This window comes from Lissotriton vulgaris, chromosome 2_2 (genome assembly GCF_964263255.1).
Source record: "Lissotriton vulgaris chromosome 2_2, aLisVul1.2, whole genome shotgun sequence".
Lineage (NCBI taxonomy): Eukaryota > Metazoa > Chordata > Amphibia > Caudata > Salamandridae > Lissotriton > Lissotriton vulgaris.
This window is the reverse complement of record NC_141688.1, coordinates 320,962,925-320,987,412: the sequence shown is the minus strand read 5'-3', so window position 1 is coordinate 320,987,412 and position 24,488 is coordinate 320,962,925. Positions and strand designations below refer to the sequence as shown.

At 45.9% G+C, this 24,488-nt stretch overlaps 1 protein-coding gene and 1 long non-coding RNA gene across 4 annotated transcripts in view; both read left to right on the top strand.

Moving 5' to 3' along the window:
• The window catches only part of LOC147729389 (uncharacterized), a 223,942-nt gene extending 213,593 nt beyond the window's left edge, over positions 1-10,349 (top strand). For all 3 annotated transcript variants that reach the window (XM_086959694.1, XM_086959695.1, XM_086959696.1), the window contains exon 3: positions 6,444-10,349. In XM_086959694.1, coding sequence (XP_086815820.1) covers positions 7,553-9,370 — 1,818 coding nt within the window. In that variant the 5' untranslated portion in view covers positions 6,444-7,552 and the 3' untranslated portion in view covers positions 9,371-10,349. The remainder of the gene's footprint in view (positions 1-6,443) is intronic.
• The window catches only part of LOC147729388 (uncharacterized), a 421,174-nt gene that overhangs the window by 213,560 nt on the left and 183,126 nt on the right, over positions 1-24,488 (top strand). The gene's annotated exons all lie outside the window — the stretch shown is intronic.

Below are 24,488 nucleotides of genomic sequence, written 5' to 3'. Positions count from 1 at the left end.
CTAACACAGTGATTGGATTGGAGAGCACTATTCCTTCGCTTTGTCATATTGATACTGCTGCAGCTGCTACAGCACGCAAACACGCTGGCAAAGCTCTGGCTACTGGGTCAAGGGTGGCAGAGAAATATGCGCAAGGGCGCTGTTTGTTACCAATTGATTGCATTAGGACAGACAATGCACATCCCTCCTTCTCGTGTGTGTAGAGGGAGAATGGTTTGTAGTAATCTGGGGTTCCTAGGACAGGGGCCGAACAGAGTGCATCACGTAGTTCTTTAAAGGCAGTTTGACATTCAGGGGTCCAGGGGACAGGTGAGGGGATGTCTTTAGCTAGAAGGAGGAGAAGGGGTTTGACGATGAGGCCGTAGTTCGGCAACCACTGTCGGCAAAAGGAGGTGAGACCAATCAAGGAATGGACCTGCTTCTGACTTCTGGGGATAGGAGTGTCTAGGATTGTCTGTATTCTGTCGGGTATGAGTTTCCTCTCTTCTTTGGATAAGAGGTTACCTAGATAGGTTACTTGTGATTTACAAAATTGTAATTTCTTTCGGGAGACCTTGTGACCATTCTTAGCAAGAAAATGGAGCAGTTGTATGGTGGCTGTGACAGCTAATGGTGTGGTGTCTGCAGCTAGAAGGATGTCATCTACATATTGTATTAGTATCACACCGTCTGATAATTGTATAGCGTCCAACTGTCTTTTAAGCGCTTGGCTGTAGATGCTCGGGCTCTCTGAGTACCCCTGGGGTGCTCTACAAAATCTATATGAGCGAGAATTTAGGGTAAATCCGAATAGATAGCGGCTGTCTTTGTGAATAGGTATGGAGAAAAACGCATTTTTTAGGCCGATTACAGTAAAGGTGGTAGCAGTTGAGGGAATTAAGGTCAGAATGGTAGTGATGTCGGAAACTACTGGGTACTGTGGTACTACAATTTTGTTTACTTCCCGCAGGTCAATGATGAAGCGGTAGGCTTTTCCATCTCCCTCTCCCTGTCTCATTATTATCGATAGTATGGGGATGTTACAAACGTTGCTCACTACTTCCTCTACCACCCCTGCCTCCGTTAAAGAGTGTATGATGTCCGTCAGGGCCTTCTCACCCTCTGGTGAGATTCTGTACTGTGGAACCTTTGGTAGGATTGCGTCTTGTCTTATTGTCAAGTGTACTGGGTCAATCATCATTCGTCCTACGTCCGAATCAGCTCTAGCCCATAAGTGTGATGGTAAAGTATCCAGTAGGGATGTGTCAGTCTCAGAGATGAGATACATGTGCTGAGAAGCGCTATCTCTATGGTGGTGGCGGTTGTCATATAGGATGACACGCACTCCGTCTGGCAAGCACCTGATTGTCGCATGGAAGTGCTTCAGAAGGTCAAGACCCATAATGGCGTCTGGGGTGTTGGAAGAGAGGAGAAATGTCGTTTCAACGATATTGCTGTCAAGGTTGAAAGGAATCGGTTTGGACAGAGGGTTGGTGGCAGGCGTACCATCAAATCCTATTGAGGTCACATGTGAGCCAGACAAGGGTGCCCTTGGAATCAGTTGTTTGGATAGAGCACTACGTTTTGCTTCCGTGTCTACCAAAAATGGCGACTCTGTGCCCAGGACCTTGCTGATCAACATAGAGCTCGACTAGATCCCTTGCCCCTGGCTGTCCTATGCAATGTCATACGTGTTGTCGTAATCTGTCTGGTGGTACTGGTTCTGTCTAGGACGGTCAAATGCGTTCACTCCTTCTGGCCTTTCTTCTCTTGCTTCACTTGCGTACCCTCTCCCACGTCCTCTTCCTCTCTGTTCACTTGCTATTTCCCTTGCCCCTCTGCCCCTACCAGCTCCTGATAAGGCCGGGCATTGGCATTTCCAATGTCCATATTCCTTGCAAAATGCGCATTGATCCTGTCCTAAGTCCTGGCGGCGTACAGAGGGTGTCAACCAGTCATTTCTGGGCGGCTGTACTCTAGGGACATTCTGTTGGTATCCTCCCTTATATTGTTCCCTCCCTGTATTCACCCATTGGAGTTGGGCTATCATTACTCTGTTCTTCAAGTCCTTCTTTTTCTTTTCTGTAGCCCTGTCATTCTCATTTTTCTGATGTTCATAGTACTGGGCCATTTGGAGTATGGCCGCCGGTTTAGATGCTGCCCAACTACGTTCGCTAGTCTGTAATTTCTGGGATGCCTCTGGTAGCAGTCCTTTGACGTAATTTTGCACAAATAAGTGGTGTCCAGTTGCAGTGGACATGTCCTGTCCACTGTAATCAGAGAACACTGTCTCGAATCTCGAGAAATACTTGGAGACATCCTCTTGTGGTTTCTGGCGGTACGCGGTTATATGGACCAGTCTATCTGTTTCTCCGGTAGCAGTGTTTTTACCTTCTCCACTATTTTGTCAGGGAGGTCCAATATAGCTTTAACCAGTTTTTGGACTGGATTCAGCTGTTTGTCTAATGTGCTGAGTTGTTCCCAGGTATGACCGAGCGATTCAGTGTAGTCTACCTTCCTAATCTGCTTCCACACATCGGCTGGTAAACATAACCCTAAGAACAAGTCGATGTCAGCAAGTGTCATTATTGTGGACCCCAACGCAATACCTAGTTCTGTGTAAAATGCGATAAGTTTCTTTCGTAAATCCGGCAGAGATTTACGGAACGTTAGGATGTCCTGTCTGTCCCATGGCTGATACACCCAATTGTAGACCACCCTCCCTTTAGCGTCCTGATGATTTATGTCGTCATTAGTCCCTTGTCCCCTAGGGGGAACCCAATACGGGGCAGCTTCCTTTATCAGCATCATGTTATCTGGCTTCTCTACTGGGAGTTTTACTAACTTCGATGTCCTGTCTGTATCTATCCGCCCTTGTTCTACGAGGTGGCGGAATACTTCTAACGTGGACGAAAAGAGTTCTGCCACATCGTTGTCATTTTCGTCTCCGATGTTAACTTTTCTGTAAAGAGCCATTAGTTTCCCGGGCCCTACATCCTGATATTTCTCTTCATAGGCAGTAAGTGTGTGGTAGCAGAAGCGCACAATGAAGAATCGTTTGTGGTTCTCGACATATGAATTGCATATGTCAGTCACATACTATTCCGTTTCTCTTCTCTCCATGAGGGTTTTGACTATCTTGTCAATGTTTGCCCGCTCGTGCGTACTTAATCGTGGGACCCTGGGCGACTCTCTTTCTATTGATCCTATTTCTACTAATGCGTTTGTTGATTTGGCACTTGGTTCAGGTGGCTCGACTGGTGCGGAAACGGTTGAGGCGTCTCCGTTGGTACCTTGCTGTTCTTGCCGTTGTACTAAGGGATGAGTAGGGGCATAAGGAGGTGGCATGTAGATGATCGGGGGGCCTAACAAGAGGTCATCATTTATACTCTGTTTAGCTGGTAACTCGGGGTAAAGTGTTGAAGGCGTTCTGACAGGGTACTGGCCTGATATTTTTGATTCTTGTTCTTTTTTATCATTTTACCTTTTTTATCTCATCTTCCAACCTCTTACAAGTCCTAGTAAGCAGACTTTCGCATTTCCTGCCTGGCTTCGTCTCTTTTCTTTCGCTGAGCTGCTTCCTTTCGCCAGAGGCTAAAGCTGTCAAGCATGACTGGCGTAGCTTTCTTTCTGTGGAGCACTATTTCTAATATTTCTAATTTAGCGAGGTCAAAAGATCCCGTCAGTGGCCACTGATTTACTGATTTACCCGGTTCTTCCTAGTGTATTTGTGCCACAGTTTGCTATAAGCAACGATGGCTGTACACCCAATTGTATCCATATTTAACATACATGTCCTTGTTAGGGGTGCCCTCCGACGGTGCTGGATGCCGACTTCTAACAAAAAGTCCGGTTCAAAACAATCAAACAATTTTGAGAAGACAGGCATGACGTACAAGCGGTCAATATAAACATCTCAGTAGGTCGTGGACAAAGGTCCGCACTACCTGCTCTTCGCTGCCTGCAAAGAGTGAAATATTCCTATTCTACGTTGTTTGCAAGCAGGGAATGTCTCAATTACTACCAATAACTTCAAGAACGGAATACTAGTATTCGACCAAACAATTTTAATACAATCAGACAGTCAATTTTGTCGTATTTCAAGACCTTACCCCGACCGTATGGACAGTTCTTTGTCTTTCCCTTCCAGCGCCTGGTTATCCTCTCACTCTGATATCGATACGGCAATCCTTTAGGGTCCCAGTCAGGACTACAGGTCACTCGAGAGAGAGGTCCGCTCTGAACTGGTGAAGTTCAGGTTGATCGGCAGCCAGACGGGGTTCTCTCAAGGCAGCTTAACCCCACTCGGTTAGTTGTTCACTCCGTCGTTGGAACCTCTCCTACTTGGACTGGCGAGTCGCTGATGGGCCCCACGCTTGGGACGCCAATTGATGAAAAGCAGCCCCCTTTGAGACCTCCGAAGCTGCTTGGCTTATCACCTTTAATTCACTTCCGATTCTATTAAAATAACGAGGCAGGCGCTGGAAACAGGAAGGCAAGAACGAGGTTTATTTCTCTAGAGGAGAGCACGTCTACACGCTTGGGACGCCAATTGATGAAAAGCAGCCCCCTTTGAGACCTCCGAAGCTGCTTGGCTTATCACCTTTAATTCACTTCCGATTCTATTAAAATAACGAGGCAGGCGCTGGAAACAGGAAGGCAAGAACGAGGTTTATTTCTCTAGAAGAGAGCACGTCTACCGCAGACACCGGAATGTCTCTCAGGGAGGTGTTCTAACTTCAACTCTTCAACAGTCTACTTTTATACAGTGTTTCGACAATACAATCTTTAACCCCTTCGAAGCTAATGACGAGCTGGGCTCGTCATGGCGCTTACCTGCCGTGCGCTGATGACAAGGCCAGCTCGTCATGATTTATGGGATTTTGGTTTTTTTAGCGCAGGACGGGAAAACGCCTAGCAGCCATGTGGTTAAGAGTGGTGTCACATAAGCTTGGTACACCGCACCAGACAAGTTGCCATACATTTCGGACAAATTGGTTCGTACCCTCCCAATCATAAACAGTCGAACATATGATTATCAGGCAGCTGGCCTTTGCCTCAGGGTCAGGAACATGTGAGACTGGTCAGGGTTTAACGTCCTTTACTGTTGATAGGAACACAAGTTCCATTGTCCATCGGGAGGTGCATTCTTTGGGGTGCAATAATCCAGGTTTAGTGCGGGACCTTTTGGTATCTACAATCTTTAGTTACATGCACAGGGATGGGGAGGAACAAGGAATGGAGAGGTTTGCGGTGGCAATAGAATGACGTTCTTAAGCTAACATCAAACGTGGGCATGTCCGCTCAATTATGGCCCTTAGCACACATACCAAGTCGGTCAGAAGGTTATACAGATACTTGTGGAAGTACAGGTGAAACAGGGGTGAACACAAAATGGTTGCGGTCGATCAAAAGGGCTGCGGCCTATGTGTGCGTAGAAAAGGACCATCAGGCAAGATGGTGCAGGTAATGTTCACGATTATCGGCCCAGGTTTCACAGTACATGTGTGTGGACACACATGCACACAGGGCTTGCTTTAGGGTGGTGCGACCGGTGGAACTGCACCTGGTGCTGACCTTGGGGGCACTGTATTTAAAAGTAACTTATGGGTACACAAGCATCTGCTGAAGAGTAGGGGTGGGCAGAATTTGAGTATTCGCGCTACGCGAAGCTTCGCAAAACGGTAAAAAATCTCAGCGAGCACGCAAAAGTTCAGCGAACATGCTGAATTGCTTGTTCCACCTGTTCGCGTTGATTTGTTCTTGTTCGCGAATGCTGTTTGCGTGCTCGGGGAGAAATATCTTGCGAACACGCATTTTGAAAGCGCAAACAAGCAGAAAATTCTGCAAAACCGCGGATCGCAGATTATTCGCAATTCCGTGTTCTCCGCAGAACGCAAAATTACCCAAATTCTGCAAATTCCACGAGCGGAACGGAATTTACCACCCAGGCCTACTGCAGAGTTTCCTGTGCTGGACCCCTGTGGTGAGAGTGGAAGATAGCCTTTTTTCTCCTTCCTCTGTTTTGTGTTTTTCTTTTCTTGATCCTTTTTGGTTTCCTTTACTGTTATCCTGTTCAATAAAATGCCCCCTCCTAGATCACTGGAAAAAGGAATAGATTAACTTTCTAGTTGGGCAGGGGAGTAAATAACATCTAGTAATTTTTTTCAAGAATTACAAATATCTCACTATGACGCCAGCCGTTATCACTGAAATTGCAATTTGATAGTGGTGGCTGCTTCTGAGAATCTGTGTTTATTTCTTAAATATTTACTTCTTTTGCTCTCACATCCTTGATTTCCAGTGATCCCAAGCTCCCGATCTACACTGTTTCACCACTATCAGAAATGCAACTCAAACTGATTTCCTTTCTTGTTTTTGTTAATGCTTTCTTTGTGCAAAGTATAAAGTCACAAATACTTTGTCTTTGTGTTCATTTACAATTTTTGACTCCATTTCTACAGGTGACAGAAGCATGAACAGAAAAAAGAAGGTTTAAATTTAGTGAAACACAACGAAAAGGATTATTTCAAGGAAAGTTAAAACATTCTCGAGTTCTAGAGAAGAAACACATTGTATGTGCCATGAATGGTGAGGATGTTGGAGCGGAAGAAACTGGTGTATATGAAAGTTGTCAAATCCTAAAGGAAAATGATCATAAATGTTTACCAAGTGTCAGTAACTGAGATTGAGGAGAACATTTGCCACAATTGATTCCCACGCAGTGCACTTGAGAAAACTCAGTGTTGTAAATTCTGTTTGTTGGTTTATGAGAAAGGCTTTGGAGACCCAACCCCTCCCCAACAGCTCGGCATCCGTGGACGTGTTGTGATGTGACAGAACCGTCAAAAAGACTAATATCCCCGGTTTACATGCGCAAGCTTTTGACTGTGTCTCCTGTGATTCAGAGGAGTGAAAAGATTGTTTAAAAGAAACAAATTGTAAATGCTCTTTCTCAGATGTCGTTTCGGCAAAGATGCTGGATTATCATTTCTAATATAGGAAGATTTTCCCCGACCAACTCTGTCTCTTGGGTTGATCCAAGTGGTTTCAAAGTGTTCTGTAACTTACAACGTCGATCATGTGCCTGTCTTAGTCACTGAGCAAAAAACCATTTACTTGTCCAGAAAGTATAAAAGGGGCCAGTGTTACGCTATTGATAATTCATAAACCGCCCTGGCATGCCCTAATCATCTGTCATTACTTGTATGAACAAACATACCTACCAGGCAAACACTAAAGCCCAAAGACCTAATCAGTGCTTTTAGAACTCCTAGATCAAATGGGATAAACTAGAATCACTAATGAGACTAATTAACTTGAGAGAATTCACCCGGGCATAACTTGGAGAAAATGAATCCATGAGGGCATCTTAATAAATCCAAGGGGCTCCTCGGTGAAAGTTAATAAGACAAGTTAGATAGGTGCCTTTTAAGGTAGGAAAAATATCTCCAGGAAAAAATTATAATTAGTTAAATACATATGTTAAGAAGAGCATCTGAAATGTATTTTAGAAGGTCATGCTGAGTTGTGACAAACAAGTACATGATCAGAAATCAAATTCAGTCTTAAGATGACAGGTATCCAGGAACAAACCCAACTTGGAGAAACAAACAACCCTAATAAGAGCAATGACTGTGAGAACAGCTTTAGTTATCAATCCCACCTCACTAAACATGAGGAAAGTATCGCTGGACGAAAACCCTATCAGTGTCGTGAATGCCAGAAAGGATTCAGTCGCAAATCCAGCCTCATGGTACATGAAAGAACCCACACTGGGAAAAATCCGTATCAGTGCTCTGAATGCTCGAAAAGCTTCAGTGCCACATCCAATCTCACTGTACATGAAAGAACTCACACTGGACAAAAACCGTATCAGTGCTCCACGTGCCAAAAAAGCTTCAGTTTTAGTGGCAGTCTGATTCAACATCAGGGAACTCACACTGAACAAAAACCTTATCAGTGCTCTGAATGCTGTAGAAGCTTCAGTAGCAAATCCAATCTGACTAAACATGAAAGAACCCACACTGGACAAAAACCGTATCAATGCTCTGAATGCAGTAAAAGCTTCAGTAGCAAATTCAATCTCACTGTACATGAAAGAAGCCACACTGGACAAAAACCGTATCAGTGCTCTGAATGCTTTAAAAGCTTCCGTATCAAAGCCAATCTCACTGTACATGAAAGAACCCACACTGGACAAAAACCGTATCAGTGCTCCGAATGCTATAAAAGCTTCAGTAGCAAATTCAAACTCACTTTACATGAAAGAACCCACACTGGACAAAAACCTTATCAGTGCTCTGAATGCTCGAAAAGCTTCAGTCAGAAATACAATCTCACTGTACATGAAAGAAACCACACTGGACAAAAACTGTATCAGTGTTCTGAATGCCAGAAAGGCTTCACTCGCAAATCCAGCCTTACGGTACATGAAAGAACCCACACTGGGCTTAAACCGTATCAGTGCTCTGAAGGCTGTAAAAGCTTCAGTGCCAAATCCAAGCTCACTTTACATGAAGGAACCCACACCGGGCTTAAACCGTATCAGTGCTCTGAATGCTCGAAAAGCTTCAGTCAGAAATCCAGCCTTACTGCACATGAGAGAACCCACACTGGACAAAAACCGTATCAGTGCTCTGAATGCTCGAAAAGCTTCAGTGGCAAATTCATTCTCACTTTACATGAAAGAACCCACACTGGACATAAACCGTATCAGTGCTCTGAATGCTGTAAAAGCTTCAGTAGCAAATCCTATCTGAATAAACATGAAAGAACCCATACTGGACAAAAACCTTACCAGTGCTCTGAATGCTCGAAAAGCTTCAGTCAAAAATCCATCCTTACAAAACATGAGCGAACTCACACTGGGCAAAAACCGTATCAGTGCTCTGAATGCTCGAAAAACTTCAGTCAGAAATCCAGCCTTACAAAACATGAGCGAACTCACACTGGGCAAAAACCGTATCAGTGCTCAGAATGCTGGCAAAGCTTCAGTCAGAAATACAGCCTTACTGTACATGAAAGAACCCACACTGGGTATAAACCCTATCAGTGCTCTGAATGCCAAAACAGTTTCTCTTACAAATCCAGTTTAACTGTACATCAGAGAATCCATACTGGCCTCAAACTGTATCAGTTGTCTGAATGCTGTAAAAGCTTCAAGCAGAAATCCAGCCTTACTGTACATGAGAGGACCCACACTGGACAAAAACCCTATCAGTGTTCTGAATCCCAGAAAAGCTTCAGTCAGAAATACAGCCTTACTGCACATGAGAGAACCCACACTGGGCAGAAACCCTATCAGTGTTCTGAATCCCAGAAAAGCTTCAGTCATAAAACAACTTTCACTCACCATGAGGGAACTCACACTGGGAAAAAACCTGATTAGCTCTCTGAATGCTGAAAAAGTCGGAAATCTGGTCTCACTCAACCTGCGAGTACTTAACTGGAAAAAACCTCGTCGTAGCTCTAAATGCCTGGGAAAGGTCATTCAACATAAGAGAACCCACAACGAGAAAGAAAATGATCCGTGCTCTCAATTTGAAAAAACTTCAGTTGTAAATGTAACCTTTCTACGTAAGAGAGACAATGTGGGAGAATAAAAGGTGCTCACGGTCAACCCTGAGGAGGAGCTTTCAGCATCGCAAAACCTTTACATGAAGCAGCCACAAAGACTCCACTCCATTGATTGTTCTACAAACTCCACTGAGAACAGCACGCAGCGAGCGATGGAAATGCTTGAATTAAACTCATTCCTTTGTAACTATTTGTGGCCTCATTCCATTCAGCGTGTTTCATTCCCTGAGTGTTTATAGGCCGAGGCTCTGACCCTCAAAGGCCATTCGATCCTGAACTTTGAGGCTACGCTGCTAGATTCAGGAATGCATGCAACCTGAACTGTTTCCGGCCTTAATGAGCCTCACCAGGGGGCTGCAGCAGGAGTCCCTGTGTCATAGGTCTCTATGGGACCAACATCTGTTCTGTGCCACGTAGGGCTGATCACTGAGATAAACTCAAGGTGATGGAAGGACTGCTAGTTAATCTCAGCAACACCCCACCGCATCATTCTCTAGTCTTTGTGCAACTACAGACGAGGCCAGCCATATGCAAACCGTTCTTGGCTTGACTGTAAATAGTCCTAATTACTTCTGTTCCGAGGGGACATGGCCTTGCATTACAAAGACCCACTTGAGTGACCTCTTTCTATGTCCTTTTTGCTACAAATGGAACCTGCTTCCCATCTGCTGAGTACAGTTTCACCAGCTTTACAATCTCATCAGATACACCCAAGAGAGTCTCACAGATAATCAGGCCTATTCATAACCTACTATAAGACGACTAAAGTAACACAAAATGCGATTCACAAAGTATGTGCTGTCGTTCTGCCTCTCCTATCTTTTTCTTTGTGGAGTTGCCTGCCTCGACTGCAGAGTTTCCGCACATGTTTATATACTTTTTGTAGTATATGCGAGAGGGACAGAGTGGGAGTGGGTGTAAAATGGGAAATATTTATTAATAAAGGGGAGGGGCTAAGGGAGGAACAAGGAGGGGTGTAGGGACGGACAAGCACTCGCCCACAAAAGAGTAAACCCATTGCTATTTACAAACCACACCTCTAAAGTCACAACGGCCATGATGTACATAAAACAGTTGTAAATGTACCCGAGCTCAGAGTCCAACATCACACATGGTCATCCACTGGAACTGCAACACACTCCCATTAATAATAAGGGAGGTACGGACATAAATTAAAACGGCATTAAATTAAATATTTTAAACTAATTAAAAATCTAAATAAATGTCATTCAAGGCAAAAAATATCTAAAAAGAAAAACATTAATTATTTTACAATGTTTTAATAACATTTGTTGAACACTAATATAACATTCATTTTAAGTTACGTATAATTACATATGTTATAATTAATGCCCAAAATCAAATTTCAGGTTATTTCAGGCAATCAGGTGACACCACGTTGCAGAGATTTTCATCTTTTCAATCCAAATAACAGACTAACATGTCCACCACTCAAATTAATTTCAGTTTTCACTATACTAATTCACCACTAGACCTTACTTCATAGCGCTTAGCTGGGACGCGCTCACCTCTGGCTGGTCACTGAGAGGAGGACTTTGCGAATAGCTCGCCGCACCCGCTCCGCGGGTGCCGCTTCGTTGCCAGGAGAGGAGGAGTGGGAGACCAATACCACCGGAGGGCTGCAGGGCTGCGAGCGTATCAGGGACTCCAATTCCCAGGAGTCCCTGAGAGACCGCTGACCACTTCCGGTCCGCTCTCCCTGCCGGCCCGCCCACCGCCCACCTGAGGGTTTGTTAAAGCCCCACCAGCGGACCTAACAATTGGGAGACCTTACTTCATAGCGCTTAGCTGGGACGCGCTCACCTCTGGCTGGTCACTGAGAGGAGGACTTTGCGAATAGCTCGCCGCACCCGCTCCGCGGGTGCCGCTTCGTTGCCAGGAGAGGAGGAGTGGGAGACCAATACCACCGGAGGGCTGCAGGGCTGCGAGCGTATCAGGGACTCCAATTCCCAGGAGTCCCTGAGAGATCGCTGACCACTTCCGGTCCGCTCTCCCTGCCGGCCCGCCCACCGCCCACCTGAGGGTTTGTTAAAGCCCCACCAGCGGACCTAACAATTGGGAGACCTTACTTCATAGCGGTTAGCTGGGACGCGCTCACCTCTGGCTGGTCACTGAGAGGAGGACTTTGCGAATAGCTCGCCGCACCCGCTCCGCGGGTGCCGCTTCGTTGCCAGGAGAGGAGGAGTGGGAGACCAATACCACCGGAGGGCTGCAGGGCTGCGAGCGTATCAGGGACTCCAATTCCCAGGAGTCCCTGAGAGACCGCTGACCACTTCCGGTCCGCTCTCCCTGCCGGCCCGCCCACTGCCCTCAGACCCTGCTATACCTGGGGCCACTCCTCCCGCAGCGCGGGACGCAGCCCGGAGCAAAGACCGGGCTAAGAGCGAGCCGTTTGAGGCCGTTCGAGGACGGCAGCGGACGGCCCTGGCCCACCCCCCTTGCTACTCCTACCCCGCGTGTTGTTCTACCATTGCGTTAAGCTAGGCCAGCTTAATAGAGGCAACTTATCTAGCAGGGTGTGCGAGGGCCCCAATTCTATCGTAAGCATTATGAGCACTAGGATGACACGTAGCAAGGCCGCCAAAGGCGGTTCACAAGTCAGTGGTCCTATGGATGACTTCATCACTCGCACTAATATAGCTATTGATGAAGAAATATCCAAACTCCAAACTCGGGTATCCCTAGAACTGGCAGCCGCACGTAGGTTGTCCGAGGTAATGGCCCATTCGAAAAAATCATCCCTAGGCCATATAGCCTCTGCTGTCACCCCTGCTCGCCCTGTTCGCCCAAATAGCATCATGACTCAGGCTGATTTACATCATCCCCCGATTACTCCCTCTCTCACTCCGCCCTTAGAGCAAACACGCACTTTAGAAGAGCTAAGTTTCCCTGCACTTCCCTATGCCCAGTCCCCCACCCCTAACCCTCCTGCCCAAGTAATTCCAACTACTTCCTGTGTTAGTGGCGCGCAATCCAAAAGAAAACGCCAATCACGCTCAGCCTACTCCCGCAAAAAGGCTAAAGTGGCAGTTTCCCAACAACTCACAATGGCCAATACTCAGGCATGTACTGTCTTACCTGAGGGTCCCTTAAGATCGCAGCCAGTATGCCAAAAAATGGGAGAGGGCCTAGCTACCATCACCCCAGAGGTTGAGGGGTCGCAGGGGCAGGATCAGGGACAAAATGAGAAGGAATTCATTGACCAAGTTTGGGAAACACTAAAAATACTCCTCTCACCACTCGACTTAAGATTGTCTAGGATAGAAAACAATCTACTCGAGATGGAGAAGAGCATTATTGCTCTGGCCACTCTTGGCCTGAGAAATCTTGAAAACCAGGGCGTGTCCTTATCCGACCCACAATTGCCAGCTCCTGCTGTACAAGCTGAGCAGCACCCCGCTCCAGTACCTGCTGCTGCAAGGCCTGTTCCCAAGCCGAGGACGGTGGCTGTGGACCAAATCTCCACGACCGCTAAACCTCAGGCTTCCAAACCGCAGGCTCCTGCACGGAATCCTAAGCCGCAAAAAACAAATCCAAATCTGGCACCACCTACTAGACCCCACCCTACTGAAACCCAGGGCCCTCGCCCAAAAGAAAATTTTAGAGGAGGCTATATAGATCTTCCTCCAGAGGCCAATGAATACGTAGTTGTGTTGACAGGTGTCCCTGTCCTCGGCATTGACCAATATGAAAACCATTGGTCATTGAAAAACAAAACAATGCACTGGCTTAGCGTTAACAGACCAGCTCCTAATGGCAAGAGAAGCCGGGTAATGATGGTCCGTAGAATACCCTGGGTGGGCCCAACAAAGAAATCCAAGCAAGGGGACTGCGTAGTTGTAACTTTTGATGACCCACATACGGCACGCCATATTTGTTCTTGGCCAACTAGCGAAGAATCCCTTGTCATCCCGAGGCCGTTATCCTACTTTTACCCTCCACGCCAAGTACACACCCAAGTGGATAACTGGTCCTTGGTGCAGCACCATCCATGGAACATCCATCCCACGAGGCCAATGGACACCCTTTTACATTGGAATGGCCTTTCAACCTACAACAGATTTGGAGGCCTGGAGGAGGTCGATTGACTTTTTGCGCCCCCCGCTTCCTCACAACTTGAAAAAGCTTTGTTTCCCATGAACACAGAAATATCTGGAAATCAAACTTTCAGCCCACAATACAACGATGACGGGCCCCTGACTCGCACGCCACGTGTCTTGGATCTGACTAAAACGGCTACTCCAGATCGTATAAGGATGGAACTATGGCCAGACAGCCACTGCCTGACCCCACCTCCTCCCGCTCAACCCAATCTAATGGAGATCAAACTGCCAGACAGTGCTGCCCCCGCTGATCTTTATCAGACTAAGATCTCCCCAATACCAACTATTCCGGATGAAGAAAACTCTTCCTTATCCACTAACGTTCCTAAAATCTCTCCACCCGGTGAATCTTCACTGAAGATCTTAAGCTGGAATGTGGCTGGCCTCGAACGCAACCTTGACAACCCGGAATGGAACACCTTCCTGGCACCCTACGACATTTGTTTGCTACAGGAAACATGGTGCCAAGAACCTAGACATAGAGTGGGGTTCTCGACCTTCTACGTCCCGGCTGTTCATCATCAAGGTTCCAAAGGACGCCCGTCCGGCGGTCTCCTTATTTGGATCAATATAGCTCTAGACCTCAGCGTTCTCCAAAGACCGACTGAATCTCCCGACCTCCAATGGCTAACACTCCATCACAAAGGGGGAAGGAAGCTAGAACTATTTAATATCTATTTAAGGGACAGCAGGAACGGAGGATCTTTAACCTCACTAGGTTTAAGCAACAACCTGGCTGCCTGCGACGCTGACTCTCTCGTCCTGCTGGCAGGCGATTTTAACTGCTGTTTTGAGCCTTTAGCTAAAGAAGATATTCTGGACACTAATGAGGAGGATAATAGGAGGGGAATCCCCATCTTGAACCTTGACCCGATCCCGAAATGGACACAAAGGGTGATCGATATAAACGCTCTCTGTATGGAGCATAATTTGAGAGCAACAAATGGGCGTTCTAGGTCAGATCCCATGGGTGCCCACACATATAATAGGACGGGCCACTCTTCCAGAATTGACTTTGTCATGCTCAACTATACCCTCTGGTCATACCACCAAGACATGGAGGTTATAGAAACCTGTGATAGCGACCACAACCCTCTTGCTGTAACCATTTCTGTTCCCTGGTACCAGGGCTCTCAAGAAACCACCAACCAGATATGGAAATCCTCACGTGAGATTGTCCCCTCGAATTGTGGGAGACGTCTCAAATGGGCAAGAGTCGCAGCAGACGAGGCAAGGATGACACAAGCTGAAACCATCCTACTACAGGCTGAATCCAAGTTTGGTGTTACAAACGGCGATAGTAAAAAGTTCTTATCACTATTTTTAGAGACAGTAACAGCACTAAGTGGGCTATTCACCATTTCGAAACCCAGCGCCAGAAGCGCTGCAAAAGGCGTCCCGAGAGCAAACGGAAAGTGGTTCACAGCGAATTGCCGAAATGCTAAGAGCGAACTCGTGGCCGCAGTAAAAGGAAAAGACCAAGCTGTCATCAGGTCTGCAAGGAAACTCTACAGGAAATCTGTGACTGAGGCCAAGCGGTCTTATGACTTCAATTTTTGGCGTGATCTAACAGAGGCAAGTACAAGGAAGGATGCCAAGGGGTTTTGGGACTTGCTAAGGTCAAGAGACAAGCCCATAGATCATCAACTGACTTGTAACATCCCGGGCGCTGCCTGGTTTGCCCATTTTTCGAACTTGTATACAGTGCAAACAGGGCTCCCCCAACCAGACCCGCTACCACGGCTCAGTCCCACAGTCCTCCCACCAAACGAAGTTGCATTCACCGCTGTAGAAGTAGAGAAGGCAATTAGTTGTATTGTTCCCAACAAAGCGGCAGGCCCGGACGGGATCCCGGGCGACCTGATAAAAAATAACCCCCCATTTTGGAGCAGACTAATTGCTGCACTTCTAAATGAGGTTACGTTGGGGGGATCCTTCCCTGACTCTTGGAGGGGCGCTGAAGTCGTCCCCATTTTCAAGAAAGGCAACAGAGAAGACCCAGCTAATTACCGCCCCATCAGTTTGCTGGACACAACGCAAAAGGTGGCGGGGAAAGTGGTATTGGGCAGGATTTTGGAGTGGGTGGACGACAACCAGATATTATCTGATTTCCAAGCGGGTTTTAGATCAGGGACAGGCACCGTCGAGCAGACTTTCCGCCTTCTAATGCTCTATTGGAAGGTAGTGGTGCTAGGAGGAGGCAGTCTATACTTAGTCTTTATAGACTTAAAAACTGCCTTCGACCTGGAATAGTATGGAATAGTATGCCAAAGCATCTTAGATTCCAGACGCAAGAGAAACCCTTTAGGAAACACCTCAAAACATGGATTTTTAATCTCTCTGACGACTGGACTAAAGCAGCCATCTAAACCCCCCACTGCCCTCCCTCTGATCTGGTCCCAGGTTTTCATAGCGCCAAGATGCTCCCTTCGGAGCGAACGTCTGCGCTTTACAAATACCCCTCCAATATCCAATATCCAATACCTGGTCCCACGAGCATTACTGTGGAGAGTCCTTGACGGTCTAGGTCTACCTCCCTACCTTCTGGCCTTATTGATAAAATTCCATGCAAACAACTTTGCTCAAATCAGATGGGGTGCCCAGGGAGAAAAAACACCGTGTATCCCAGTAGACAGGGGCGTCCGCCAGGGGTGTGTGCTTGCCCCCACTCTGTTTTCGCTGTACGTAAATGGAGTGGTGGAGCATCTTTTACAACATCCTGCAGATGCACCATCCCTGGCCGGAAGGAAAATCCCGACGCTCCTGTTTGCGGATGACACCCTCCTGATTTCGAAGTCACCTACAGGCATACAGGCGCTACTTACCAGCTTTAAGGCCTTCTGTGATACCAAGGGCTTAGCAATAAATATTGGCAAGACCAAATTTCTTGTCCTCAACCCCCCGAAGAAAACAGTTAAACCCCCCACTCTAGACTCTGTTCCACTAGAACGGGTCAAAGAATTTGACTATCTAGGCATACGCCTCTGTGATAGTATGAATTGGAAGGCCCACCACCAGAAAGTGTTTCTAACCCACAAGAGGGTTGTTGGCGCTCTACTTAAAGAACAACGTGCCTCCTCCACAAACCGATCGGGGCACTTCTTGACATTTATAGGGCCAGGGTTGTGAGTGCAGCATTGTATGGCGCAGAACTTTGGGGAACCCAGAGAGTGGACACCTTGGCCCACCTAGAAAATAAATTTCATAAAGACTTGATGAGGTTACCCCAGAGCACTCCCACAATCCCACTCTTGCTCGACGCAGGTACCCGCCCCATCTGCGAGCAAGCTAAACTACGCCCCTTATTGCTGTGGTCCAGAATTTGGAATGTTCCTGAACTCCACAGCTATGCGGATGCCCTAAAAGACGTCTTGTCCCTTCCCGGCTGGCACAAGATCGCCTGGCTTAGAGAGGTTAAGAAGGCACTTATCTTGCTTGGTCTAGGATCTGCGTGGGAAAACAAAACCGCACCTCCCAAACAGGAACTGAAGAGGGACTATTGGTCTTGGGTCGATAGCGAGAGACTGGGTAAATCAAACCATCCAAAAACTGTTGCCAACTTCCTGATGGTCAAATGTGACCCCTCCAGAGAAGCTTATATGGACCTGATCCACAGTCCTTATGATAGGGCTTTATATTTTAAATTCAGGGTTGGGGTTTTACCTTTATGCCAGTTCACTTCTACCTGGAAACCACCCTTGCAAACTGTTCCCGACTGCCCATTTTGTGAGCTGAAAACAGAATCTGTTGCACATTTTTTATTTGAGTGTCGAGCCTATCTGGCTCCCAGACGGAGGTGGTTGAAGCCTCTTTTCAGGAGCCTAGGAACCCGATCACACCTGGAAGCTTTGAGAATACTGCTCTCAGACACAAGACCCTTTCTTGCCATCTGTTTGGCAAAATTCCTAGGATGGGCTTGGCGTATAAGAACCACTAAAAAACTGATGATTCAATAACGTCTCCCCCTTTTAACATGCTTTTCTTGTCCAAATGGACAGATCTTTTTAAAGGCACAATGAACTGTAAGTTGTTTGTTCGATTATTGTTTTATACTGTGATGTTTTGCTTTTATGATATGTTTTTATATATCGAAATAAAGCTTACTTGTACTTGTACACTAATCCTTTAATGGGTTCCGTAGTAGTGTGCTACTCTCCGAAAAAGCGCTTTGATGCCTCGTGAGGGGTAATAGCAAAAACAACAAGTGATGGACCGAATGTGGATCAATGTCACACATTCCCCCAGTCAAAAGATCTGGGCCCAAATCCATCGTTTTTTTGCACTCCACACCACCCTGGGTTAGACAATGGCGATATGCAAATCAGCTCTGACCCTGTTGCCCCATGGGAACAGTCCAGTCCGAACTACAAAAGCCATGTCCTTCCCAGAACGGAATCAAGCATCCGAGGACCGGACCAGTTTCGAGGTAACACCTCTCATCAGCCCGGCTAGCTTGACTCCAAGTGGTGTGGAGTGCCTGGGACCCACGTCTGGGCAACCCCTGCGCACTTAGGGCGGCAATTGCAAAAACAACAAGTGATGGACCGAATGTGGATCAATGTCACACATTCCCCCAGTCAAAAGATCTGGGCCCAAATCCATCGTTTTTTTGCACTCCACACCACCCTGGGTTAGACAATGGCGATATGCAAATCAGCTCTGACCCTGTTGCCCCATGGGAACAGTCCAGTCCGAACTACAAAAGCCATGTCCTTCCCAGAACGGAATCAAGCATCCGAGGACCGGACCAGTTTCGAGGTAACACCTCTCATCAGCCCGGCTAGCTTGACTCCAAGTGGTGTGGAGTGCCTGGGACCCATGTCTGGGCATCCCCAGCGCACTTAGGGCGGCGATTGCAAAAACAACAAGTGATGGACCGAGTGATGGCATATAGCCATGTCTGAACTGGGGTGGCAGAGTGGGCTAAAGAACGGTGATGGATTAAACCCAGATCTGTTGACTGGGTGTGAGTGTTTGATTGATTCAGATGCTCCGTCCATCACCACCCCCTTTTGTACCGCTTTTGGCCGCCATAAGTGTGGCAGGGTATGCTCAGACGTGAGTCCCTTGCTCACTTTGCCACTGGATTCAAGCAAGCGGGGCTGAAGACGGCTGGAATGCCAGAAACCGGTCCTCGGAAGCTTGTTTCCGGTCCAGGGAAGACATGGCTTGGCAGTTCGGGCTGGACTGTTCCCATGAGGCACAGGGTCAGACTGATTTGCATATAGCCATGTCTGAACTGGGGTGGCAGAGTGGGCTAAAGAACGGTGATGGATTAAACCCAGATCTGTTGACTGGGTGTGAGTGTTTGATTGATTCAGATGCTCCGTCCATCACCACCCCCTTTTGTACCGCTTTTGGCCGCCATAAGTGTGGCAGTGTATGCTCAGACGTGAGTCCCTTGCTCACTTTGCCACTGGATTCAAGCAAGCCGGGCTGAAGACGGCTGGAATGCCAGAAACCGGTCCTCGGAAGCTTGTTTCCGGTCCAGGGAAGACATGGCTTGGCAGTTCGGGCTGGACTGTTCCCATGAGGCACAGGGTCAGACTGATTTGCATATAGCCATGTCTGAACTGGGGTGGCAGAGTGGGCTAAAGAACGGTGATGGATTAAACCCAGATCTGTGACTGGGTGTGAGTGTTTGATTGATTCAGATGCTCCGTTCATCACCACCCCCTTTTGTACCGCTTTTGGCCGCCATAAGTGTGGCAGGGTATGCTCAGACGTGAGTCCCTTGCTCACTTTGCCACTGGATTCAAGCAAGCCGGGCTGAAGACGGCTGGAATGCCAGAAACCGGTCCTCGGAAGCTTGTTTCCGGTCCAGGGAAGACATGGCTTGGCAGTTCGGGCTGGACTGTTCCCATGAGGCACAGGGTCAGACTGATTTGCATATAGCCATGTCTGAACTGGGGTGGCAAAGTGGGCTAAAGAACGGTGATGGATAAAACCCAGATCTGTTGACTGGGTGTGAGTGTTTGATTGATTCAGATGCTCCGTCCATCACCACCCCCTTTTGTATCGTGAGGGGTAATAAGAACTATATACATGCAATTACAATACAATCCATTTAAAAATTATTAATACATATTATAAATGATAATTTAGGTGAGACATCTTTAATTAAACCTTAATACAAATATATCTTCTGTATATTCAACTTGGGTGGGGTTTTCCCTGTGTAAAAAATATAAAGAATATTTAAATTGTGTATTACACTACAAATGTAAATGTTATAAAGTTTAAATATAGAACAAATTAAAAAATGCTTCAATAATAACTCACAGTTTACTTAGAGGTTTAATTGATTTTAAATGTAAAAAAAAAGTTTTTCTTACAGATCTGTTTCAAAAATCCCAACTAGCTAAAATCATCTGATTTTCTTATTATGTACTCCGAATTACTGATTTGCCTTATTCACCTCTATTCCGAGGGGTACATCCTTAAAAAATCATGTATAGAATTAATTGAAAGTATTTTTTAATAGTTGCAATATTTTTACAATTAAAAGATTAACATATATGATCATGAACTAATTAATTTTAAATATATGTAATTTTATAATATTCTTTTGAAGGTGTGTGTATTTTTAAAAGGCAAAATACATAATTTTATTTTATCTTTTTGAATGAGTTCGATTTTTAAGTCCCTCTCCATTATTTCCTATGGGAGGGCTTTGCATTACCAGTGGTTGGCTATTTATGGTGCTGCACTTTCTATTGCTCCACTTTGGCCGAAGTAAGTTACATTTGTAAATTTTACTCCACCTCTGTTTAAGCGTGTGCAGATGTGCAAGTCAACACTTATGAGTAACTTTATCGTAATGCAGAATAGCTAAAACTAGCAAAGTTACTCTACGAGTATCCTTGTATGTATAGATAACTCACAGGTGTAAGGTACCTTTGCGAATAGGCTCGAGGTGTCCAACTTAACCTGAGTGTTTCCTTTTTGTGGTAACTCTAAAGTGGACGCGAGCAATTGGGATGGGCCTGCGCGAACACCAGAGCACTCGTCCGGTGTGTTTGTTTGGCTGGGGAGCGGCAACGAATACCTTGAAGCAATTTTCCTGGACTTGCTACATCACTCGTCTCCTGAGGGCCTCCTGTTGCAGCGATGTATCATTACTGTAGTAGGATCAGGTCATTTCTCCATGTTCTTAACCAAGTTATCGTGATTTGTTTTGTATTTTCCCTTCTCTTCCTATTACCTGATTTTGTTGGTTTCACCACAACATAAGCACAGAAATGTACTTTGCTTTTACCTGGTTCTGAGGTCTTATCATTTGTATACATTTTTATACGATGAACACCTTCGCTGTACGGCTACAGTGTAAGCACAAAGAGCCCAAACCCTGAGATGCCTGCACCTTGATCTGCCTTTATTGGTATCCTTTCCACTTTGATAAGTGAGATATGGGTTCGAATCGCTGAACAACCTTTAAACCTGCTGTGATACAGCTTGGCGGTTACAAGTTTCATGTTTGAACCTCCAGCGTGAGCTCCAGTACGCTGCTTGTTTCACACTGTGTTCCATGCTTTGGCTCTTATAATCAACCTTGAACCATCTCTATAACTTGGAAGCTCCGAAGACTTCGCAGCTGTTGTAGCTGCCTGAAGTTTCATAGATTTTGATGGCCGTGAATTCAGGTTCAACTAGATGACCCAACTCTACTCTGTGGGAATTTTGCACTTCAGGACACTTCTGCGCTTCTGGAACTGATTGAGCCCAAAACATTGCATCAAATTCCAGTGTTCATCATCACCAGAAATTGGACTTACCAGTGCCCCTCGAGCATGGCTAGCGAGGTCCCCTACTTTTTTGTATGTGACTTCCTGATTGATTCAGTGGATCTGCTTTTTTTCCTTATTTACCTTTTTTGTGGTTTTGAACACACAACTAAATGAGTCCTTTACTTCCTTTGGGTCAGTTGTTTTTGCTAATTAATAACCCTTAAACTACTGACCTGGTTTTAATTTTCACTTCTGAGTAATTATTAAATACTCCTGTTTCTCTAAACTTTGAATTTTGAATTTCTTTGTCTCTTTTTTTCTACATTGTATTGAAATTTGTGACATCCACTGTTTTGATTTACCTTCGAGCGTGGCTTTATTGCTCAAGCCACGTTACCAAAAGCGAGCTAGTGACATTTTAGTGGAAGGCACATTTACCTTTGCCGACCATAGTAGGGAAAGCAAAGGAGGCTGATTCCAGGAAGCAGTACACCTACCTGACACGGTTACTGTCTTAGGTGGAATCTGCACCCACTGTAGATGCAAAAAGTAAAGGTTATGAGGGAAGCTGTTGGTATCTGTGCCCCCAATATTTGAGACTACCACCCTCTCTCGAACAGTTGAAAGAGCTAAAGATGATCCCGTCAGACATTCATGTCTCAATAACTAAGACCGCCCACTCATGTCATACATGGTCACACTGTTACCTGAGTCCCTTTACACTTTGATGTGTACAAGCATTTTACGTAACAAGATTCTGTCGCCAGGCTCCCATCTCTTCTAGTGCAGATGATATCGTGAGCACTGTAAGGTAATCACAAACAAGGGCTATATTGAGAAATAATCAACTTCCAGGTCACACAGCTGTGGTTATGTAGTTCTTTGTTAGTTTTCAATTTACGTTAATTTCCAGTAATTCTCCAGGTTACGTTTTTCTCAGTTTATCACTTTCTATCGCTCTTTGAGCTTCATCAATTAAACATTTGAGGTTTGTCATAGGATATATTGTTAGTGTTCATCGACCTTGTCACAATCCCTTCATTCTCGATTTGGAATACTAAATCAGGCATATACGGAAGTGTCAGAGCTACAAATTGTGACAGAAAAGAGCTGAAAATGCACCTCTTTAAAGATGATCACATTGTGACGCATTAAGAGTCGCCTCTCACTCTTAGAAACCATCTCCCCTCTAATCACATGGTGACTGTCTTTGACCATGTGCAGACCTCTGATGCCTCTCAGCGAGAGTCACGGCATTCCGATAAGACATAAATGTAAGGTGAAATGTGTTCACGCTTGAGTACGTTAATGGTAATGTTATTGGTATTTGTATAGCGCAACTGATACCCGGAGGTGTCCTGGCGCTGTGTGAATGCCGACAGAGGATTGAAAGGCGTGGGAGAGGATGGCAAGATCAGTTAGTAAACAGCCAGAAGGCCAGAAGATTGGTCAGGCTTCGCAGATATAATAGCAGAGCATTCCATGCTCTGGCCACATTCCCAGTGAAGCTTCTTCCTCCCCAAGTGGCTTTTTGCACCCTCGAGACAGTTATGAGTCTTGCCTCTGAAGGCCGCATTGTTCTATGAGGCGTATACCAGCGTAATTATTGTTTTAAAAATTCTGGTCCGGTTCCCTGAAGGGTTTTAAACATCAGACAGAGGGACTTAAATTGAGTGCGCTTCCTAAGCGGCGGCCAGTGAAGTTTTTTAATTTTGGCTGAGATTGAGTCGAACTTTGGCGTGCCTGTAAGGAGTCTGGCTGCTGCGTTCTGCAGTATTTGAAGTTTGTTTAAAGATCCTTCCTGGATTTTGAGATATAAGCTATTGCAGTAGTCTAAGGGCAAATAGAAAAAATCACCCTGCCAGGAATGATGAGTAGAGGTCCCCGGGGGATCCAATTTCCATGAGAATGTCAAAAATTGGAGAAGATTCATTGATGACATCTTCTTTATATGGTAGGGGGATCAAACTACTTTGGACGAATTCATTCTATGGCTCAACTGTGCCGATCCTAATCTACGATTCACCTGCCATTCCAATTCACAGAGGATTGAGTTCCTCGACATCTGGTTTGAACATCATGACCAGGCCAACAAAGTGTCCCTGTACACCAAGCCGACTGCCCGAAATACTCTCCTTCAATTCAGCAGTTTCCATCCACGCTGCCAGAAGGAGAGTATTCCCTATAGCCAATTTCTCCGCATTCGGAGAAATTGTTCGAACATCCATGACTTCCTCACCCAATCCGATATCCTCAAAGATAAATTACTACACCGCGGATATCCCCCCAAACTGGTCAAGGATTACTTTAAACGAGCTAGATACACAAACAGAGAGAATATGTTCCAACCCAAACGAGCTGAGAATGTTGACTAATTAATCTGTATTACCCGACACTCCAATCTAAATCACAAGGTGTGTCAAGCCATTAACTCTAGCTGGCACCTTTTAAACCTGGAGAAGAACAGAACCCCGATACCAAGACCTATCTTCACGTTCAAAAGGAACAAAAATCATAAGAACCATCTTGTTCGAGGGAAGATAACTGAGACCATCACTGGCACCCAGAGTGCTATAACCAAGATGAAACCAGTCTTTGGAAACCACAGATGTGGTTCATGCCATGCATGCCCACAGGCCATAACTGGGGACTCCATAACCACCACAGTGCGAACCATCTCAGTGGCTCGCAATGAGACATTCACCAACTGTCGAAGCAACAATGTGGTGTACTTTATCTTATGCCCATGCAATCTCCCATATGTGGGAGAAACTGGACGTGAATGCAGGGTGAGAGTCGGGGAACATAAGTTTAACATCAGAAACCTCAAGACTACCGCTCCCATTGTATCCCATTGGATGGAAAAGGGACATACGAAAAATGATCTCCGGTGGTTCATACTGGAAAAAATAAAAACAAGATCTGGAACTGATCCCACAAACCTCCGCAAAAAAAAGGGAGGTTTTCTGGATTTTCCTGATGAATTCTGTCTTCAAAGGTCTCAATGAAGAATGCCCATGGCAGAACACATTTCTATGAAATTATCCATGTTCTCTCCCTCCTCTGGTACATATATCTT